Source organism: Chiloscyllium plagiosum, chromosome 10, assembly GCF_004010195.1.
Source record: "Chiloscyllium plagiosum isolate BGI_BamShark_2017 chromosome 10, ASM401019v2, whole genome shotgun sequence".
Classification (NCBI taxonomy): Eukaryota; Metazoa; Chordata; class Chondrichthyes; order Orectolobiformes; family Hemiscylliidae; genus Chiloscyllium; species Chiloscyllium plagiosum.
In genome coordinates this window covers 74,012,922-74,034,232 of record NC_057719.1, presented here as the reverse complement: position 1 = coordinate 74,034,232, position 21,311 = coordinate 74,012,922, and the positions used below count along the sequence as shown (strand labels likewise).

The window sequence follows — 21,311 nt, the reverse complement described above, 5'->3', positions numbered from 1 at the left end:
AAATCAATCTCACTGAACCAAATTCCAACAATAAATTGTTTGGCACTCACCTTGAAGAATATACTGATGGACGCAAGATTGAAAGAACAATTATCTACACAACTTATTCTTCAGTTTTAGCATATTTTATTAAAGGTTTAGTATGCTTTCTTTTATTGGTCAGAGTATTGAGCACAGGAGTTGGGAGGTCATATTGCGGCTGTACAGGACATTGGTTAGCCCACTGTTGGAATATTGTGTGCAATTCTGGTCTCTTTCCTATCGGAAAGATATTGTGGAACTTGAAAGGGTTCAGAAAGGATTTACAAGGATGTTGCCAGGGTTGGAGCTATGGGGAGAGGTTGAATAGGCTAGCGCTGTTTTCCCTGGAGCGTGGAGGCTGATGAGTGACCTTATAGAGATTTACAAAAATCATGAGGGGCATGGATAGGATAAATAGACAAAGTATTTTCCCTGGGGTGAGGGAGTCCAGAACTAGAGGGCATAGGTTTAGGGTGAGAGGGGAAAGATATAAAAAGAGACTCAAGGGGCAACTATTTCATGCAGAGAGTGGTTTGTGCTGCCAGAGGAAGTTGTGGAGGCTAGCACAATTGCAACATTTAAAAGTCATTTGGATGGGTATATGAATAGGAAGGGTTTGGAGGGATATGGGCCAGGTACTGGCAGGTGGGACTAGATTGGGTTGGGATATCTGGTCGGCATGGAAGAGTTAGACCAAAGGTCTAGTTCCGTGCTGTACATCTCTATGACTCTATGTCTCTAAACACTCATCTCAAGCAGCACATTGATTAGAGAATGATTGATAACATCTTTAACAGGAACCAATGAAACCACTGTTTTATGCAGCCAAATACAAAAACATTGTTTGGCAAAATGAAATCAGATGATCGCTCACGTTTGCTTTATTGCCAACATTCTAATGAAAGCAGGTTTAAGATTAGCCTTTATTGTTAATTCCTTTTAGAGTTCACATTAACTGCAATAGCTTTGGAAACCTGTTCCTATCAGTGAAATCATGGCTGACCAATAACCATTCTTTGTTGACTTATTTCACTAAAAGGAACATTGGGAAAATCTATAAGTAGAATATGTTTTCAACCAATGTTTACTTAACATTAAATACTGAAAGAATGGCACCTTATATGAAACATCAATCTTGCCATTTTCTGCACCCTAACATCTTGGCACAAGGATCAAATATTTCTTCTCACCTTCAGGAAAATTGCATGTTTTTGTCTGACAGAACCAGAGAGCTGTTCAGCAATTGAGATGACATACACCACAAGTAGGGATTACATGGCACTGTAATCTTGTTAGGTTTTCTCATCTTCGTAGACATTAGTCAAAATGCATCTGTGATCCTCGCCCAGATAATGTCTTTAAAGTCTGTGACCTTCTATCAGAATATTGTTGAATGCACAATCTCATCTTGATAATAAAAAAAATCAATTACAAGGTGCATTACATACACCGAGTGTTTTATTCCCATTCCTCTAACGTTCCCTCAGCCAAGTGTTAAACTGCCAGCCATTCTGAAAAGTGGCCAAATCCAGAGTATTCTGACAAAAGGCCACTGTTTCTTCATTATTTATCCATTTGACTGCAGAAGAGAGCCTGCCATTGAAAGGAACTTGCATTTGCGGAAAGGAATAAAGTAAAGCTATAAGAATAATTAACTAGAATCAGGTCCAGTAGAATGGTTTCTGGCACATGCTCAAATCCATTCGGTGATCTGCTTTCCAGATAAATTTAAAGAGACAGGACTATGAATAGATGCCAAAAATCCGGTGCAGGGTTTAATACAGGTTTCAAAATGAAAACTTGTTTATCCCAAAAAAGTGCCAAAATTCTGCATTGACGGGTTTGGATCTAATCATGTGGACAGTCAACAGATTTTGGAAGGCTCCGGATTCTTAGGAAGTTATCCTCCAGTAGTCTAATACATTCTGGGACAGCATGAGACAATGATCCTGTTAAAACAATGATCAGGGAAAATTTCACTTGGGTTTTGCCCTGAATATCAGCAGCTTCCATTTAATTCAAGTGATTCATGGTTACTTCATAAAAATGCTTCCACTAGCAGGCCACCTAGACAAAGTCCCTTGGGATTTTTTTTTTTTAAAAGATTGGACACTAAGCCAAGTGATTGTACTCTATACTAGCAGAATTCATCATTTCACCTGATCAGATGTATGAGAAGTATGCAACTTCCAATTTAATGACTCTTCACTCAGCTTCATTAGCTTCACGATTAAGTGACATCTTTCTGGTGTCCACAGTAGAACAGAAAATCCACATTTTAACGGAAGGTCATCAACTTTGAAATGTTATCTGCGTTGCTCCGACCTTAGATGCTGTGTGAGCGTTTGCATTTTTCCAGCATTTCCTGGCTCGAGTCCAGAAAATCCTCTTTTGTTAAGAGCTTCCCATTGTTACGAAAATTAAGTCTCCCTTGTTAGCACTGCGGCTGTACAAGAGGACAAGCAAACATTCTCACTGTGTTATAGAATATGGGCTGGGTTTTGATCCTTTTACTTTACAAGTCTAATTGGTGGCTGCTTTGATTTAGTCTGATCAAGGTGTGACAAAAGAGAGTCTCAGAACTTTGTGGTATAAACACTGTACAATATTTCATCAGTTGGTAAAAGCATTTGATAAGTCTGTCTTTCCTGTTTTGAATCCACGAACAAATGGTGGGCTGCAAGGTTCAATGCCTGCGGTAATCATTGTTTAGCTGGTGGTTCCGACTCTATTCCCACATCCCGAAATAATAGAAGGTTGCTCCCTGATGCTTTCTTAAAGCTGTTCCTAAACAAGATATGCACAATGCAATGAACAGTACATGACTTATTGTCATTCACTTTAGTATGCTTTCTTTTATTGGTCAGAGTATGGAGTACAGGAGTTGGGAGGTCATGTTGCGGCTGTACAGGTCATTGGTTAGGCCACTGTTGGAATATTGCATGCAAATAGTGTTTACGAGCATGTTGCCAGGGTTGGAGGATTTGAGCTATAGGGAGAGGCTGAACAGGCCGGAGCGGTTTTCCCTGGTGCGTCGGAGGCTGAGGGGTGACCTCAGAGATTTACAAAATCATGAGGGGCATGGAAATGGCAAATAGACAAAGTCTTTTCCCTGAGGTCGGGGAGTCCAGAACTAGAGGGCATAGGTTTAGGGTGAGAGGGGAAAGATATAAAAGAGACTCAAGGGGCAACTATTTCATGCAGAGGGTGGTTTGTGCTGCCAGAGGAAGTGGTGGAGGCTGGTACAATTTCAACATTTAAGAGGCATTTGGATGGGTATATGAATAGGAAGGGTTTGGAGAGATATGGGTCGGGTGCTGGCAGGTGGGATTAGATTGGATTGGGATATCTGGTCGGCATGGACGGGTTGGACCAAAGGGTCTGTTTCCATGTTGTACATCTCTATGACTATGACCCAACAGGTCTATTTGGTAGTCAAATTATCCTTCTATCTGCTTTATGACACGCTATCGATACTTGCTCCTGTTCCTTCCTCCGGTTTACTTGCTTCGCCTTAAATGCACCTACATAGTTTGACACATAGTTCATATCCTCACTCTAATGCCAGTGTTAATCAGTTGCTTCCATGCACATTTGTGGGTATGATGGTCACGGATTAGCTCTCATGCCAGAGATTGAAACCCAAAAATTATGCCTGACATCTCCAGTGCACTAATGAGGGCACATCATTCTGTCTGAGGCACTGGGATTTTAAACAGAAGCTGCATCTCAGGTGTGGAACACAATACCATGGGACATTTTCATAGAGTTTAGCAACAATTTCCTAACCAATAATTATAACTCAAATCAATATCACTTCAAATTTAAAAAAAATGACTATAATATTGCTGTTTGTGAGATTTCTTTTTTAAGTGCACAAATTGACTGTTGTGTTTCCTGAATTACAACAAAGACTCCAATTCAAGAAAATACTACTACTGTTAGAAATTGCTTTTGGTTATCCTGAAGCTGTGAATGGCACTATGCAATTTTATCTAATATACCTTCAATTATGGAGTCATAGAGACGTACAGCACGGAAACAGACCCTTCAGTCCAACTTGTTCATGCCGACCAGATATCCTAAATCAATCAATCTAGTCTCATTTGCCAGCACTTGGCCCATATCCCTCTAAACCCTTTCTATTTATATACCCATCCAGATGCCTTTTAAATGTTGTTTTTGAAGCAGCCTCCATCACTTCCTCTGGCAGATCATTCCATATACGTACCAACCTCTGCGTGAAAAAGTTGTCCCTTAGGCTCTTTTTAAACCTTTCCCCTCTCACCCTAAACCTAGGCCCTCTAGTTCTGGACTCTTGTACCCTAGGGAAAAGACCTTGTCTATTTACCCTATCCATGGCCCTGATAATTTTATAAACTTCTTTAAAGTCACCCCTCAGCCTCCAATGGTCCAGGGAAAATAGCCCCAGCTTATTCAGCCTCTCCCTATAACTCAAACTCTCCAACTCTGCCAACATCATAGGCAAAATTGAGATTCTAATGATGATCCATTTCATGTTCTTGGAGATGGCTTCTCTGTGGGTTTTATATCAGCATCTGCTTACCCAGTTACGCAGGTACTATTCCTACTGGCTCAAGTTTGCATTCTGAGAAAATTCTGATTGAAACATCACTGTAAAATAAAAACCTTGTTGTTGACTAGCTTTATTACAGGAGGGAAATAGAAGAAAGCTGGTGGGCAAAGTTCATAATTCTCACAGATCCAGCAATAGAGTTCCCATTTTAGTCATTTTCTCATTTTCAATTATTATGGAAAGCTGTTGGACTTGAAACTTGGCCTGGAATCCATTCAAAAATATATTTTGTTGTTGATGTGGTTAAAGATTTTACAGTTAGATACAGCAATTGGAGAGATCTTGGCTTGTGAAGTATCAGTGGTATCGCAATCCTGATTAAGCTGAATTATTTTACTTAACTGAAATTGGAAAGATAGCTCAATAACTATTAATGACATTTACTGGCCTAAAGGGGGAAGAAAAAGAACACACTGCATCAATAATAGAGGTTACAAACAAGAGCCTAGATTTTATTCATGCCATTCATAACTTCAGCATGTTCCAAAATATTTTACAGACAAACTACAGGCTGTTTCTGATTGCTATTGCACTAAGTTTATGATGTGGAGGTGCTGGTATTGGACTGGGGTGCACAGACTCAGAAGTCATATAATACCAGGTTATAGTGCAACTGATTTATTTAATCACAAGCTTTCAGAGTGTTTCACCTTCATCAGATGTCGCATGACTTTTCGCCAAGTGTTTGATATGGGTACAATTCATGACGCACTGTTCAGAATTTGATTTTTCTCCATTAAAATAACACCCAGTCACTTATTTGGACAGAACTTCAATATTGCTGAACAGACAAATGTTGTGAGGCTTTGTCTTGCACTTATCAGGAGAAATGCAAGAACGCCAAACTTTAACTGATTAAACAATTTATATGACAGGAGAAAAGTGTTGATTGGCAGACAAGTCAACTTCAATTGGCCGAGGCATTGCCATGAAATAAGCAGTAAAAGAAAATGTAGTAGGCATTAGGTGCAATTTCAAAATTGAGCAACACTTGCTGAACAATTCTGAGGGGGAAAATTGTTACATAACAACTAATCTAAGATAATTAGTTGCGTTCGTAGTGTGGATCACTTATACTTGTTAGAAGTCACAGATGTTCATAAACAGGACCTTTTTTTGAAATACCCAGTGACTTAGGGGTGGGCTTTGATTCCCGATGATTACTTCACTGGCAGTGACTTGCCAACCAATCAAATACCTTTCCTAGCACAGTAGCGCAGACCGCGATTGTTTGAAACTTGCAATGCTTGCATTTATTCTGATGAGTGGAAGACAAGGAGCTTTGGTAATATATGGCTATGCATTTTAGTTTTAACATGTCTGTGGAAATGCAGTGCACCTTTTGTTAAAAAAATTACAAATGCAATAAATTGAATTGCATTTCTCAAGTGGAATACAATCTGCATAAATCAAATTTTTAATTCTGAAAGTGATACATATCTTATTCCCAGTACTGTAATACAATGGACTATTCCAGTAACTAAAGCAGGAGACATTTGACCATTTAAGACTAGGTTATACGAATAGTTCAAGGAAAGGGGGTAAGTGCAGTGTAAGGGTAAAGGAACAAGGTGGCTACAAGGAATTCCAAAAACCTGTGTGGGGAATATACACCAACATAGTCTGGCTGGGTTGAAATAGTGTTATAACAATTGTGTTATAATTCATATTGCATTCATTTTATGTTGGTATGGCAAGACAATAAATTAATTCTAAAAAAATGAAATCAATGTAATTTGCCACAGATCATCTCTGCTCAAGTGATGCACAGCCACTGCTGTTACTAAATCTTTAAATGTTCCCCAGCTTCCTTATATGTCCATTGCTCAACTTCAACCTGATCTTCTGACTCTTTCCATTTCCCCTTCTGCTTGGCTATCTCCACTCACCTTTACCCGTTATGTCGCTTTTTCAGTTTGCTCCAATATTGTCTCCATTGTTTACAAGAGTTTTTCAATATCCATGATGCAGTTTTAATATGTCTCAGACTTCTGATGGACAAGGTACTCACATTCAATTGAAGTTACACTGAACTCATTTTGAAACAGAAACAGCATTGATTTTTTCCCCTATAAGAGAATCACTACAGCACAAACAATATGTCTCCAAGACAAGTAACACCTGTGAAAAGCATACATAATATGGCGAACTCACTTATGACATGGGGGTTATGCAACAAATCACATTTCTATCACATTCAAGGTCTGAGGTTTCACCAGGCAATACACCAGAGTGTAATCTGACAAAGATTGACACTGAGCTAAAGGAGACACTACGACAGCTTGGTCAAACTGATTTTACATTTTAGGGAGCATCTAAACAGAATGATAGAGGGGAGTGAATGGGGCTGGGTAGAGTGTTGGAGATTGTGTTGGAACAGAGTGGGTGATGGTGGAGCAGTTAATCCAGTTGGTGTGTTGCAAAAGAATACCAAAATCATGGGGTTTGATCCCGGAGACGAGGGGCTGCCTTACTCCCCTGACTGTTCAAAAATCACAAACTACAGCTCAACAACCCTCAGGAGAGGATTCTAATTGGTGAAGAGAAAGAAAAATTGGTGGATTGGATTAAGGAAGGGAATTCCCAAGTTTATGACCTATACAATCATACAGATTGTACATCGGACGGTCTTCTCGCCTCAGTGATAAATATCCAAGTTGATAAATAACAAATTCAGGTCAGGATGCAATGATTGTCAATGTCAAAAAGGTCTTGTTTGTGCTAAATCTACCAAAATCAGAAATTGCTAGAGTACGTCACACGTGGAACACAATGTTTCATTCAAGTTCCAGGTGAAGCAGCGATTTTCCTGCACTTTGCTCAATCCAGTTTATCGTTCGCGCTGCTCACAACGTGGTCCCCTCGACAGTGGGGAAGAGGTCACGCAGACTGTGAGACCGCTTCACGGAACACCTATTTTCTGTTTGCAAAAAACGATCCAAATTGCCTGCCACTTCAACACACCCCGGCGAACAAACTTTTGTAGTGCTCCAGTGAAGCTCAGCACAAGCTGAAAGGAAGCATCTTATTTTCCGCATGGGAACCCTACAGCCTTCAGAAAGCAGCAATCGAGTTCAATTATTCTACAGCCTGAACACTTTCTTCTATATCCTTTACCAACCACCACTCCCCCTCACCCCACACAGGCTCCGTCAATGATATGGGCTGCTTTCAGCACAGCCAACTCATTTTCACCCACTAATGGTACCTATTATCAGCTTTTCTTTCTCCCCAACATACCATCATCCGCTCCTTTGTCTGTCATTCTCTATCTCTCTCTGGGCTCCGTCTATGCCTATCTGCTCACTCCTTTTCACACACCAATCCCAGTCTTCAGCGTAAATACGAGCCTTTCCTCGCTGCTACCAATTCTGAAGGGCCACTGGACTAGAAATGTTAACTCTGCTTTCTCTCCACAGGTGCTATCAGACCTGCCAAGTTTCTCCAGCTATTTGTTTGTGTTTCGGATTTCCAGCATCCGCAATTCATGGTTTCATTAAAGCTGGCGCGGACGTGTTTGTTTTTGCCCATTTAAGGTTTTGACAGGCACACACTTGTCTTTTTTAAGGTGGGACAGTTACCACGGTGCTCTGTCCAGAGTGGAGACTAACACACAGTCTGAAAGCTTCATTGCTGGTGCCTACCTCTTTTATACATTTCATATTGCTGTGTGCCTATGCAGCTTTTGGAGTCTCGGGGGCGATCCACAAGTTGGCACCTCTGACAATGCTCACTTAGTATGCGAGTGTGGATAGTATGTTTAAATCCTGGATTTATATAGTGACTAGAATTCCTGTACATCAAATCCACTGATGCCACATAGCATCATCCAAGTGCAGGTAGATAGGATTAACGTAGTTTGGTGTTTGCTGGTCAACATAGACATGGTTGACCTGAAAGACCTGTTTCTATGCAGTATGACTGGAACATCTTACTTAATAGCCTTCTCTACGCATACAAACTTACACACAAATGTCATCCATCACTGCCTTAAAGTGTTCAATCTACAGGATCTGCATTTCCAAAACAGGCCAGAAAGAAAGCCTGGCTTTCACTGAAAGCAGAATGGCTCCAACATTGCATGAAGGCCATCCAAAGCTTCAACCCCTTGCACCTTCACTCGGGTGTACATGCTCTATCCACTGTGTGGAGTCCTTAAATTTCAATTAAAAATATTTGAGATTTTGCACAATTGAAAAATAAGCTTCTGGCAAGCTAATTAAAGTCTCTTTCAAACACGCTCACATTGATACTGAAAACAAATTCTATTTCATGAGAAAGAAATCTTTTAAACTTGGTGATGAAGATGCTTTATAATTAATTTTGCTCAGTGTTTTTGAAGAATTGTGGTAAAAGGAATTTATTTCAATTTTTGTGGAAATGCCTGTAGAAGTTCCTTTATAAGAGGTTATCTAACAATGACTGTGGCTTAGCAGGTTACTTTTTTTTTAAAAAAAAGAAAAAAAAACCACTTATTTGAAATATGAATGGTGGCAAGCAATTGCTTTACTAAGAATGTAACGGGGCCACTCTTGACTAGTATCTAGCTTCGAAAGGTCCTTATTTAATCAGGTTCAGTTGGAAGGAAGCCTGCTAAGAACAAGCTGTCCAGTTAACTTCTCCCATTTCCTGAAAAGAAAGCCCCCTGTGAAATGAAAAACATTGAAGCCTCAAGGTGAAATGGATGTGTTATATGAAGGAGTAATTGAACGAATATCTCAAATCATAACTTCCTGAACAAGCTGGACCTTGGGGCATCATGTTGTAGCTGTGGAAGACATGGGCAAGGCCACGATTTGCCTCGTTATAAGAAGGATGTTATTAGACTGCAGGGGGTGCAAAAAAGATTTACAAGAATGTTACTGAAACTAGAAGGTTTGAGTTATAAGGAGAGGCTGGGACTTCTTCCCCTGGTAATCGGGAGGCTAAGGGATGATCACAGAGCTTGATAAGATCAATGCCAGCATAGAAAAGGAGAATAACAAGGGTCAGGGAGTCTAAAACCAGAGGGCACAGGTTTAAGGTGAGAGGGGAAAGATTTAAAAAGAGACATAAGAGGCAATTTTTCCCCATACAGAGGGTGGGTGCATATGGAACAAGCTGCCAGAGGAAGTGGTTGAGGAGAGTACAATTACAGCATTTGAGAGAGATTTGGAGAGGCTCCTGGATTGGAAATGTTTGGAAGATTATAGGCCAAATGCAGGCAAATGGAATTAGTTCAATTTAGGGGCAGCACAGTGGCTTAGTGGTGAGCACTGCTGCCTCACTGTGCCAGGGATCTGGGATCGATTCCAACTGTCTGTGCGGAGTTTGTACAATCTCCTTGGCTAAGATGCTCTGCAAAACGCTCCCCGAGTTTATGTTTGGTCTCTGCTATAGAGACAACCACATTGGGAGCACCGGATGCAGTAAACTAGGTTGGAGGAGAGGCAGGTGAACCAGAAACTCAGGTAATGTTCTGGGGTCCCGGGTTTTTTTTGGCGACAAATGGTGGAATTAAATGTCTAATAATGACATTGGGGAAAAACCCATCTGGGTCGCTAATGCACTTTTACAGAAAGCAATCTGCCGTCCTTACCTGGTCTGGCATACGTATGACATAGTTGACTCTTAACTGTCCTCTGGACAATTAGGGATGGGCAATAAATACTGGCCACGACAGCGACCCACATCCCACCATTAAATAAAAAATAAATTCCAGTCAGCAGATAGTCAGATACTGGACTTATCTGAAAGACTCATGTCAGGATTTCTCAGATGTCCTGACATAATGACTTTTCAATTTAAACTTGTGAAGGATAATTACCTGGTGTCAAGAACCATTCATGTAAAGATAGCCTCTCTTGGAACAGCTAGGACTGTTGAGAAACTCAACACACTGCTTCCATTAACTTCTTTATAATGACAGAAAACAAAGGAAACTTCATACTTATAAAGCTTTTAAGATAAACGACTTCTATACTTTAAGAGGCGCCATTTTGATAAACAGAAGCTACATGAGAAGTGGCTGGACATGGATTCAAGTCAGGTCACAATAGAAAAAAAACTTTGCTATTTACATACAAAAGTTGCAAGTGAATCGAGGTGAGACGAATTAGTATCTAGTTCTTCTGAAATATATTTGGTAAGTACTAAAGATATTTTAAAATATTAAGTGTTAATATTTAACTAAAATGCAATACATTAGTAAACATTTTATACCACTTTAAACGTGTCTTTTTTACATTATTGTGAACGTTCATTATCTGATCCAAACAGATTTATTAAATGCAGAGAACTGAACTTGTGCACAAAACATTTACTTTGCATACATTAATTAAGAATTCTTACTGCATCATCTGTCTATTGGAATCTCACTGTGGGTGTTCTGCATTCAAATCGTGGATGAAAATACCCCCCACCTCAAAACTAATGCCTGCTGGAGACCATAATTAGTCTTACATTAAATACTCCCAGTTGAGTGGATTAAGTCGAAGCAGATTCATTGGAACTCTAGAGAAGTAACAAGATACGAATTCCATTGCTTTTACAGGATGAAACTAAACCATTCATGTGCAACTTCAGTTACATCATAATTAATACACCAATACTCATGAAGCTATCAGGACCTAGACATGACAACTTGGCCATCTCTACAAGATTCTCACTTGACAATTCCATGCAAATACACACACAAGCATCTGTGCTCGCGCAGAGCTCCATAGATATTATCCCACACACCATTCCCCAGGTCAATTCCTTTCTAAAATGTTGGTCAGTAATCTATTCTGGTTCTGATAAATTGTCCATACCCAAGACATTATGTTGTTCCTTCTCCTCAGCTGCTACTCAGTGTTTAAGTGGCTTCATGTTCGAACCAGGTACAGATAGTGGATGTCTCGGCATAATGTGGCAATTAAAGCATAAAAAGGGAGTTTACCTTTACTCTAAGAAGAGCTACAGTTCTTTTGCAAAAGATATTAGTCAGAGAGATGCCAGGCCACATAGAAGTACGGCTTAGGTCCATTCACACAAGAGTGTAGATTTTACATTGCCGTAAAAATCTAAATAAACTATTCTAATACACAACAAAGTACACTCCATTCCAGACACACTGCCATACAAAAGAGCTTACTTAATCTTAGCCAATTCTTTGCTAGCCAGTTATGATAAGGGCTATCTTCTGGTGATCTAAATGATTAGTAATTTCAGACCATGTTGAGAGAACCACAACGATAAGGTTTCCATTTAGTTCTGGGGATAAAACAAACACCCTGAGATTACTCAAGTTTTCAATATTTTCTAAAAGAGTGGAGTAAGAAAGTTAGGCAGCAATTTTCATACATCATTCCTCAAAGCTATCACAACAAAAGGGAGACTAAAACAAACCATTTAAAGCAGACAACTTGAAGTTCTCTTGGCACCACATCTGTCTATTTACCAGGATCTTCTTCAAAGGCAACTACACATTGCCAAGAGAAAATCAAAAATCCAGCCCCACTGCCAAAGTTTTCATCGGGATGTTTATTTTCTTGTGCAAATGACATTTGGATAGACAGAAGGAATTGAACTGAAGACATAATACTTAGTAGTCCATTTTTATTACGCAGAATTTTTTTTTTTTACAGGTACTCTTTAATACCGGTGTGAATATTGATCTAATTTCAAATACATCCAGTGAAAGATAAATTCATAAACAGTTTTTAATCTACCTTCAAAATATTCATTTAAAAAGGACTGTACCTGGCACATGTCCCGAGGAAGCAGCACAGGAATCCAGATCAGGGTACATGAACAGGTTAACACAGGAGCGTACGACTTCACAGACACACTGTCTATTGAGCAGATTACAGCCAGAAATCTCGGGGCAGAGGTCATGCTGGGGCACAACGTCTTCAATGAATTTGATCGCTGCAGAAGCAAGGAATCATTGTTATTCCAAATTCACACAGTGCAATATCAATTTCAAATGTCAGTCAATCTTTAAGAATACCTACGTTTCAGCACGGAAATTACAAAAGTCTAACACTGCTCTGAAACCTTCATTGAGCAGCTTTTCAAACTAAATTTCATTGATAGGTAGTGGGTTACAATGGCAAGGCCAGCATTAATTGCCATTCCTAATTGCCCTCAGAAGGTGGCGAAGAGCTGCCTTCTTGAACCACTGCCATGTATTGTTTCAGGTGGTCAATGACTGGCATTTATTGGCCCACAGATTATTTGTCCCAAACATTAATATTGTCCACTTTTTAACTGCAAATAGACATGGGTTGCTTCCATGCAAGTCATTCTGAATGGTGTTGAATATTGTGCAATGAATCCCCACTTCTGACCTTATGAAGGGGATGGCTGGGCCTAGGACACTTCCCTGAGGAACGCTTAAAGAAAGTCCTGAAGCTGCGATAACTGCCTCCAACAAGCACTGCCATCTTCCATTGTGCCAGATATGACCACCAACTTGAAGAGTTTTCCCATGGATTCTACTGGCTTTAGGTTTGCTACGGTTCCACGATGCTACACGTGGTCAAATGTGACTTTGATTTCCAAGACAGTCACTCTGACCTCTCCCCTGGCGTTAATCTCTTTAGTCCATGTTTGAACCAAGGCTGTAATAGAGTCAGAAACAGTGACCCTGGCAGAACTCAAACACTGAGCAGGTTATTGCTGAACAAGTCTTGCTTGGCAGCACTGCTCAGGACTCCTTCCATCATTTTACTAATGAGTGAGAGCAAACTGATGAGGCAGTAATTGGCTAGGTTAGTTTCATCTTTTTGTGCATGAGATAGAATTGGGCAATTTTCCACATTAGCTGGCTGAGGTAGATGCCAGTGCTGTAGCTGTACTGGAACAGCGTGGTCTTACAGCAGAGTGGCATGTTCTGGAGCACAAAACATCAGAAGCAATTGCTGGAATGCTCTCAGGGCTCATAACCTTTGCAACACCCCAGTGCTGGCATCTGTTTCCTGATATTCTGTGGAATGAATCAAACTAGCTGATGCTGGGGACTTCTGGAAGAAGCAAGATGGATGATCCACTTGGCACTTCTGACCGAAGATTATAGTGACTGCTTTAGCCTAGTCTTTTGCACTGATGAGCTTGACTCTCCCATTATTGAATATGGGGATATTTGGAGCATTCTCCTCCAGTGGGGATTGCTGGTGAATAGTCAGTGGGTTGGGGCGGGGTGGGGGGAATGGGCATTGGGAAGATTGATGGTCTATGTGGAGGTGCAGGAGTGTTGAGAAGAGGGCAGTATCTATGCAGTAGAAGAGGGGCTGATTACAATATGGCTGCTAGAATCGGGGGCTGGAGAATTCACCATGTCTTTGGTCACTAGCAATAGTGGAGTGCTTGGTTAAAACCTCCTTGAGCTCAAGTTATCACATCATTTTTACCAAGCATTTTAAAACCCGGCTCTTTCCATTTATATGGCAATGATTAATAGACTTTAAAAATGTTGATTGATAACAGGCAAACTGCAAGAATTTACAAACTAAATGTGACTGTGTTGCTTTATTGTGGTTTTGTTTCCATTGGAATGGAGGTTACATTGCAAGAGAGTCTGGGAAGAATTGATCTAAACGATTAAAAATGTTAGAAAGTGCCAACTAGGCAAGTATGCCCAGTCTCATTCTGTTAAATGTCATTTCAATTTTTATTCCTTTCAATATAGTTTCAAAGCAATAGCGTGTCAGTTCTCTAAACTATTAAAGTCAACAGTTTCTCAGGACACACTCAGCAGTAGGAGGGTGGATGGTGGCACAAGTTACAATTTGCTTATGGCCCACCTATTGGAATAAAGAAAATTTACAGCCCAGGAACAGGCCCTTCGGCCCTCCAAGCCTGAGCCGATCCAAATGTAGTGTCTAAACCTGTCAGTCAATTCTTAAGCGTCTGTATCCCTTTACTCCCCACCTACTCATGCATTTATCCAGACTCATCTTGAATGAATCTACCGTGCCTGCCTTTACCATCCCTGCTGGCAACGCGTTCCAAACGCCCACCCTCTGTGTGAAGTACTTGCCGTGTGTATTCCCCCTTAAACTTTCCACCTCTTGAAAGCGTGACCTCTCATTATTGAATCCTTCACCCTGGCAAAAAGCTGGTCTCTATTCACCCTGCCTATACCCTTCATGATTTTATAAACCTCAAATCAGGTCCCCCCCTCAATCTCCTTTTTTCTAATGAAAATAAACCTAACCTAGTTAACCTTTCTTCATAGCTAGCACCTTCCATACCAGGCAACATCCTCGCCAAAGCGTCCACATCCTTTTGGTAGCGTGGCGACCAGAATCGTACAAAGTATTCTAAATGCGACCTAACCAATGTCTTGTACAATGTTAACATGACTTGCCAGCTCTTATACCCCGTCCAATGAAGGCAAGCATACTATATGCCTTTTTGACCACTCCATCCACCTGTGCAGCAACCTTCAGCGTACAATGGACCTGCACTCCCAGATCTCTCTGCCCATCAACTTTTCCCAAGGCTCTTCCATTCATTGTATAATTCGCTCTAGAATTAGTCTTGCCTAAATGCATCACCTCACATTTGTCTGGATTGAAAGCCATCTGCCACTTTTCCGCCCAACTCTCCAGTCTATCTATATCCTCCTGTACTCTCTGACAGTCACTTATGCTTCCTGCTACTCCACTAATCTTTGCATCATCTGCAAACTTGCTGATCGTACCAACAGTGCCCTCTTCCAGATCATTTATTGCTTGACTAGACTGTGGTTCGGCTCTCCCAAACTGGTCCCCAGACGTTAATGAGAATGATTTTGTTAGGCTACACAGGATGCATGTTAGTCACATCTGATACCTCGTGCAATGCCAAGTAGTTAATCAGGTTTTATCCTTTTGGTTTTCATGACCATTTGATATGGTTTGATTTGCTGGACAAATTCACAGGATAGTCCCGAAACAAGCTCTGCTGTCAAGCACAAAGTCAGATATATCCCACGTTTGTGAATAAGAGGAGTTTTAATGACAATCCAACAATTACATGGCCACCATTTCAGATTAAGGTTTTTTTTTACTCTAGGTTACTTGATAAATTTCATTAAAGCTCATCAGTTATCATGCTGGGATTTGAACTCCCATTTCCAAATCATTGGTCCTGATTTACTAATCCACTAACATACCAGCCTATTGCCATATCTATCATGAAAGTTGCTAATAATCTTTTATTTGGTTGTACCATGCATTCTTAATGACCCCTTCTTACATCTTGCCCATAACCAAAGGCAACAAATTGGCTGATTATTTTTTAGTTCGGACTTAACCTCTAAATACAGTATTGGCATCGCATGTGCTGTTAAACATATAAGCAAGAGTTTGACGAAGTACTTTGTCAATGCTGATAGATGGCAGTGCGCTGTGAACAAAGGAGACCATTATATATTGCCTTCGTTAATCTCTCACAGGCATTCAACCACGTGGGTAGAGGCAGTCTATTTAATCTGCTGGAGAAAACTGGCTGCCTGCCAAAGCTACTCAATGCGACTGCCTATTTCCATGACAACGTAATGGATAAGGTCAGCTATGACAGGGCAACATTAGGACCCGGACATCTGCCATGGGGTCAAATTGGCATTGACGCTCTTTGGCAAGTTGTTCTCTTTGTTGCTGTCATATGCTTTCAGGCTATCAGTGGAAGATGTCTAGCGACATACCAGAGCAATAGAGAGCAGTTTAGTCTTGCTTGAGTGAGATTTAAGACCAACCTGTGCCAAGTACTCAGTTCTCTATACTGCTAATTCTACACCAGCATTCCATACCAAGGCAAATAAACAAACTTATTGGTGCTTGTGAAGAGACTCAGGGCTTGACCATCAGCATCAGAAAGGCAGAAGCCATGGTTGTGGGTATTGGTATATGACCCTTCAGTGTTGACACTGAGCCGCTGGATGTTGTTGATGGCTTCACACATCAAGGCTCCAACATCACCAGCAATCGATTATTTGATGCTGGAATCAATATGCACATCACAAAAGCTGCAGCAGCCGAGCTCAGTTGGATAACAGTGTGGAACAGCAGCAATCTGACTGTGCAAACAAACAGATTCCATTAACCAAAACTGAAATTGCTGGAGAAACTCAGCAGGTCTGGGAGCATCTGTGGAGAGAAAACAGTTAACATTTGGAGTCCAATGACCCTTCATCAGAAGGGTATGAAAGAGGTTCACTGGACTCCAAATGTCAACTGTTTTCTCTCTACAGATGCTGCCACACCTGCTGAGTTTCTCCAGCATTTTGCTTTTGCTTCCTATCTCTAGTATCCACTGTTCCTTTTTTTAAATTACATGCAAGCTCACTAAGCCCAAATCCTTGGCACACTCCTCTACATTGGTGAGGCCTGAACCACATTTGCAAGATAGAAGGAAAGGTTGAAAGTTTTACTCGCCATAGTCCCACATGTAACACCAACATCTCTTACACGGACAAGGGCACCAACTCAGAGGTCCTAGTGTGCTAATTCATATGCATACAGGAATTGTCAAGCTAAAAGCATGGACTGCCACATTTATCAGATGGATAGTAGCCAAATAGAAAGACCTGCCATTCGGTGAACTAGCCATTACGCCATGACACCTTGGAGATCTACATCTCCATCACAAGGACACTTACAAGTGAGATATGAAGTGGGCATTAACATGAAAGATAAGAGAACAGTCACTGATAGCTCTCATCACTGGAGGGCCTTGGAGGCGGCGAACAGAAATGAAAGCCTCAGCTCAGCCATAGAGGGCTCAGAGAACAGAGGCCAGCAAGTCCAGCAGCTTCTTTGCTCAGTATCTTCTCCTGCAGCAACTCCAATAGAGAACGCCATGGCCGAGTGGGGCTAGACTGCCGAACTACACAGGGCAATACTAACACAGTTGACCACTACGACACAAACCATTATTTCACCAGATGGAAAGCAGCCAGCACCACTGAGCATAGCTCCCATTTCCTTCACTGAGTGCCTTTAGGACAAGTGAATAAATGGATTGAGAAAACTTCTATTTTATTTAGGGCTAGAAGCTCATTCACTTCAATACTTAGAAGTCCATGTGTAATACCTGCACCCAGCTAACTCAGAAGTGAAGACTAATCTAAGTAAAAGCTGTGTGCAGGTTTTCATGGTGAGAGCAATAAAGCTGACCAGAACAAATTAACATTCAAACCAGGTGCAATTATACTATTTTAAAATGGTAACAACTGTTCTTTTCAGAGCAAAACTGTATTTTGTAACCATAAACGCCTTTCCCAATGACATAAAGCAGCTATTTAAAACCTGTATCTTAATGTTCAATTGTATTTTCTTCACTGAATTTCCTCCCATTATCCTGGGGTCAGGAGGGGGAAGGCAGCTATGTTAACCATGAACTGAACCGCACCAGCCACAACTTTTGTGGCTGCAAGAGATCAAAGGCAAGGAATTCTGTGGTGAGCAACGAACCTCCTGACTTCCCAAAGCCTGTCCAGAAGGCACAAGTCAGGGGTGCGATATAATACTCTCCATGTGTGTGGATGAGTGCAGCTTCACCAATGCAAAAATCTTGGCACGATCCAGGCCAAAAGAAGTCTCCAATTCAACACAGTAACTGCCACCTTCAACATTCACTTCCTCCACATTGATGCACAGTGGCAGCAAGGTGCATTATCTACCAGACTAACCACAGCAACTCCAAAGGCTCCATTGACAGCACCTTTCAAACCCATGACCACTTTGAACAACAGCAACAACAGCAGATTGGGACAATGCTGTGGCTTTAAGATGTGCTTTGCATCTTAATTTTTTTGAGAAGGTGGAAGCAGCAGCCTGGATGGATGTGGACCAGGATCCCTAGCTTTTCTTTTTAAGCGTTTAGATTCAGCGGAAGCTGTTGTGATCTTGAAGTGGAAACTGGTACCAGCTAAAAGCTAGGGCTTGTCTTTCTACCGCAGGCGTTACATGTGAGAAATTCTGTTTTCCGAATTTGCCTTATTTGTCAATGGGCGTGTTAATGGGATGTTACTATATTGGAACATTTAATTCCCAATAGTTACCATATCTATTGTTCTGTTAGGATAACAGCTCTCCTGGAAAACTTAAGTACCAATTGAGTGTAACAAGAAGGAGCAAATTGTTATTCCGTAGAGCTACAAACAAATGTAGGAATTCTTGTAACATGCAGACTCATTTAAAAGGAATCAAATTAAGAAAGTTGCTTAAATACTAATTTTTAAATTGGACAACAGAGCTCAAGATACTGTAAACTGTAATCACACATAATAAAGGAACGTCAATGGTTTAAAGCAAAACTGCAATGAAATCCAGTTTTGAACCCCAAGGTGGTATTGTAAAACATGCACAAATGCTCAGGCTCCAATACCAATCTGAAGCCACAAAGGCAGCAGGATGGTGAGTGTGTGGCTCCCCTCTGGATTGGAATTTTTGCCCAGTAGGCAATGTGTTGACAGGGCAGCTTCTAACATGAAGGAAAATAAACCAGGGAGTATATAGTTGGCACTTGAAGCTAATATTCAAGATGGAAAGGTGGGAGAAATTGAAGTTTTTGAGGATGGCAACTGGTGACTAGTGAAGCTTTGCAGGGGTCTATGTTGGGACCACAACTATATGATTGGTCGGGTACTAACATAGATTAAGTTAACTGTGGTGTGGTTAGGTTAGGTTAGGCTTGGTGGGGCATGGTTGAGAAGGCATGTAGTCCTATCTTTCCTGGTATTTCTACCAGTGCACTTACAATACAACCTGGATCCACCCCTTCTCACCTCCTTTTATCTGGCAAGATTCCTAAGAGCTGGGATAAAATGATTGTAATACAACTTGCATGTAAAATAGAAGTGTGAGGACTTTACTAATCACTGCAGTTCTATTCACAGGCTGATAACCAGCTCATACTGCATTCGCTGCTAAAACCTGGGTCTGAATTTTCACAACCTCCCACATATGAGCAAATAGGAGGCAGCTGGGGACAAAGATTCACACCATTAGCTGATTCCCAGCTTTCTGTCACCATGGGCAGAGGATTGGCTGACTGACAGAGTGTGGGGAGAAAGGGGTCTTTTTCAGGCTGGCAGCTGGTGACTAGTGAAGTCCTGCAGGGGTCCATGTTATACATCAACATTCTGGAACAACATGGAACAGGAGGAATTGTTGTTAAATTTGCAGATAATAGAAAGATGGCTGAAGGGACAGGCAATGTTTAGGAAATGGGGATGGGTGGGCTTGGACAGGCAAACAGACTAGGCAATAAAGTGGCATATGGCATGTAATGTGTGAGGTTATGCAGTTTGGTAGGAAGAATAAAAGTTGTAGATTGTTTTCTAAACAGGTAAAGGCTTTGGAAACCTGAAGGACAAAGGGACTTGGAGAGCCCTAATTCAGGACTCTCAAGGTTCACACTACAGATGGCCTTTAGGAAGGCAAATGCAATGTTAGCATTCATTTCGAGAGGGCTGGATTACAAGAGCAGAGATGCACAGCTGACCGTGTATAAGGCTCTGGTCAAACTGTATTTGGCATATTGTGAGCAGTTTTGAACCCTGCATCTAAGGAATGATGTGCTGGCCTTGGAAGGGGTCCAGTGAAGGTTTACAAAAATAATCCCAAGGATTGGTGGGGTGGTACGGTGGCTCAGTGGTTAGCACTGCTGCCTTACAATGCCAGGGACCCGGGTTCAATTCCAGCCTCAAGTGACTGTGTGTGGAGTTTGCACATTCTCCCCGTGTCTGCGTGGGATTCCTCTGGATGCTCCACAATTCCTCCCACAATCTAAAGATGTGCAGGTTAGGTGAATTGGCCATGTCAAATTCTCCCTAGTGTTCAGGGATGTGTAAATCAGGTGCATGAGTCAAAGATAAATTTTGAGTAATAGGGTAAGGGAAAGGTCTAGCTGGGATTCTCTTTGGAGTGTTAGTGTGGACTTGTAGGGCCTGTTTCCACATTGTAGGGATTCTATGATGAAAGGCTTGTCATGAGGAGTGGTTGAGATCTCTGGGTCTATAAGCGAAGTTTAGAAGGATGGGGTGGGGGGTATCTTATAGAATACTGATAGGCCTGGAAGGTGTGGGCATGGAGAAGATGCTTCCATTAGGAGGAGAAGAGACTATGGCATGAGGGCACAGCTTCAGAATGAAATTACCCTTTAGAATAGAGATGAGGATGAATTTCTTGAGCCGGGGGTAGTTAATCTGTGGAACACATTGCTGCAGTGGGCTATGGAGGCCAAGTCGTTGAGTGTATCTAAGACAGATAGTTGGTTCTGGATTAGTAAGGGGTTACGGGGAGAAGGCAGGAAAATGGAGGTGAGAAACATATCAGCCATGGTTGAATGGCAGAGCAGACTCAATGTGTCAATTGGCTTAATTCTAAACCCTCCCACAATTCCCACCTTCTTGTTCCATTCTCCCATCTATGGGATCAGGTGTACAGATAGCTGAATGACCTATTAAAATCAATTGTCAGATGGCAATTGAGTCTGCTCACCGCATACTGCTGAGCAGCCCATCCACCCGGAAGCAGCCTGTGGCAGACAGGAATTATCATTACTCTGCAGCCAATGGAAAACCTGGAGCTTCCCATCCATTTACAGAAGGTGTCTGTCTCAGACAGATACTGATAATGGAAGGTCATGTGCAGGTTTAAACTTAGCACATGAAACTTGACCCACATGGGATTCTGTGTAGGTCTGTGATGTTCTACCTACTCTCAGTCAAGCTCGAGTT

General features: G+C 41.4%; 1 protein-coding gene across 2 annotated transcripts in view; it reads right to left on the bottom strand.

Annotated features, from left to right (window-relative positions):
- Window positions 1-21,311, bottom strand: part of LOC122553776 (cysteine-rich motor neuron 1 protein-like) — a 239,509-nt gene that overhangs the window by 171,348 nt on the left and 46,850 nt on the right. For both annotated transcript variants that reach the window (XM_043698087.1, XM_043698088.1), the window contains one exon: window positions 12,341-12,508. In XM_043698087.1, the coding sequence (XP_043554022.1) occupies window positions 12,341-12,508 (168 nt within the window). The remainder of the gene's footprint in view (window positions 1-12,340; window positions 12,509-21,311) is intronic.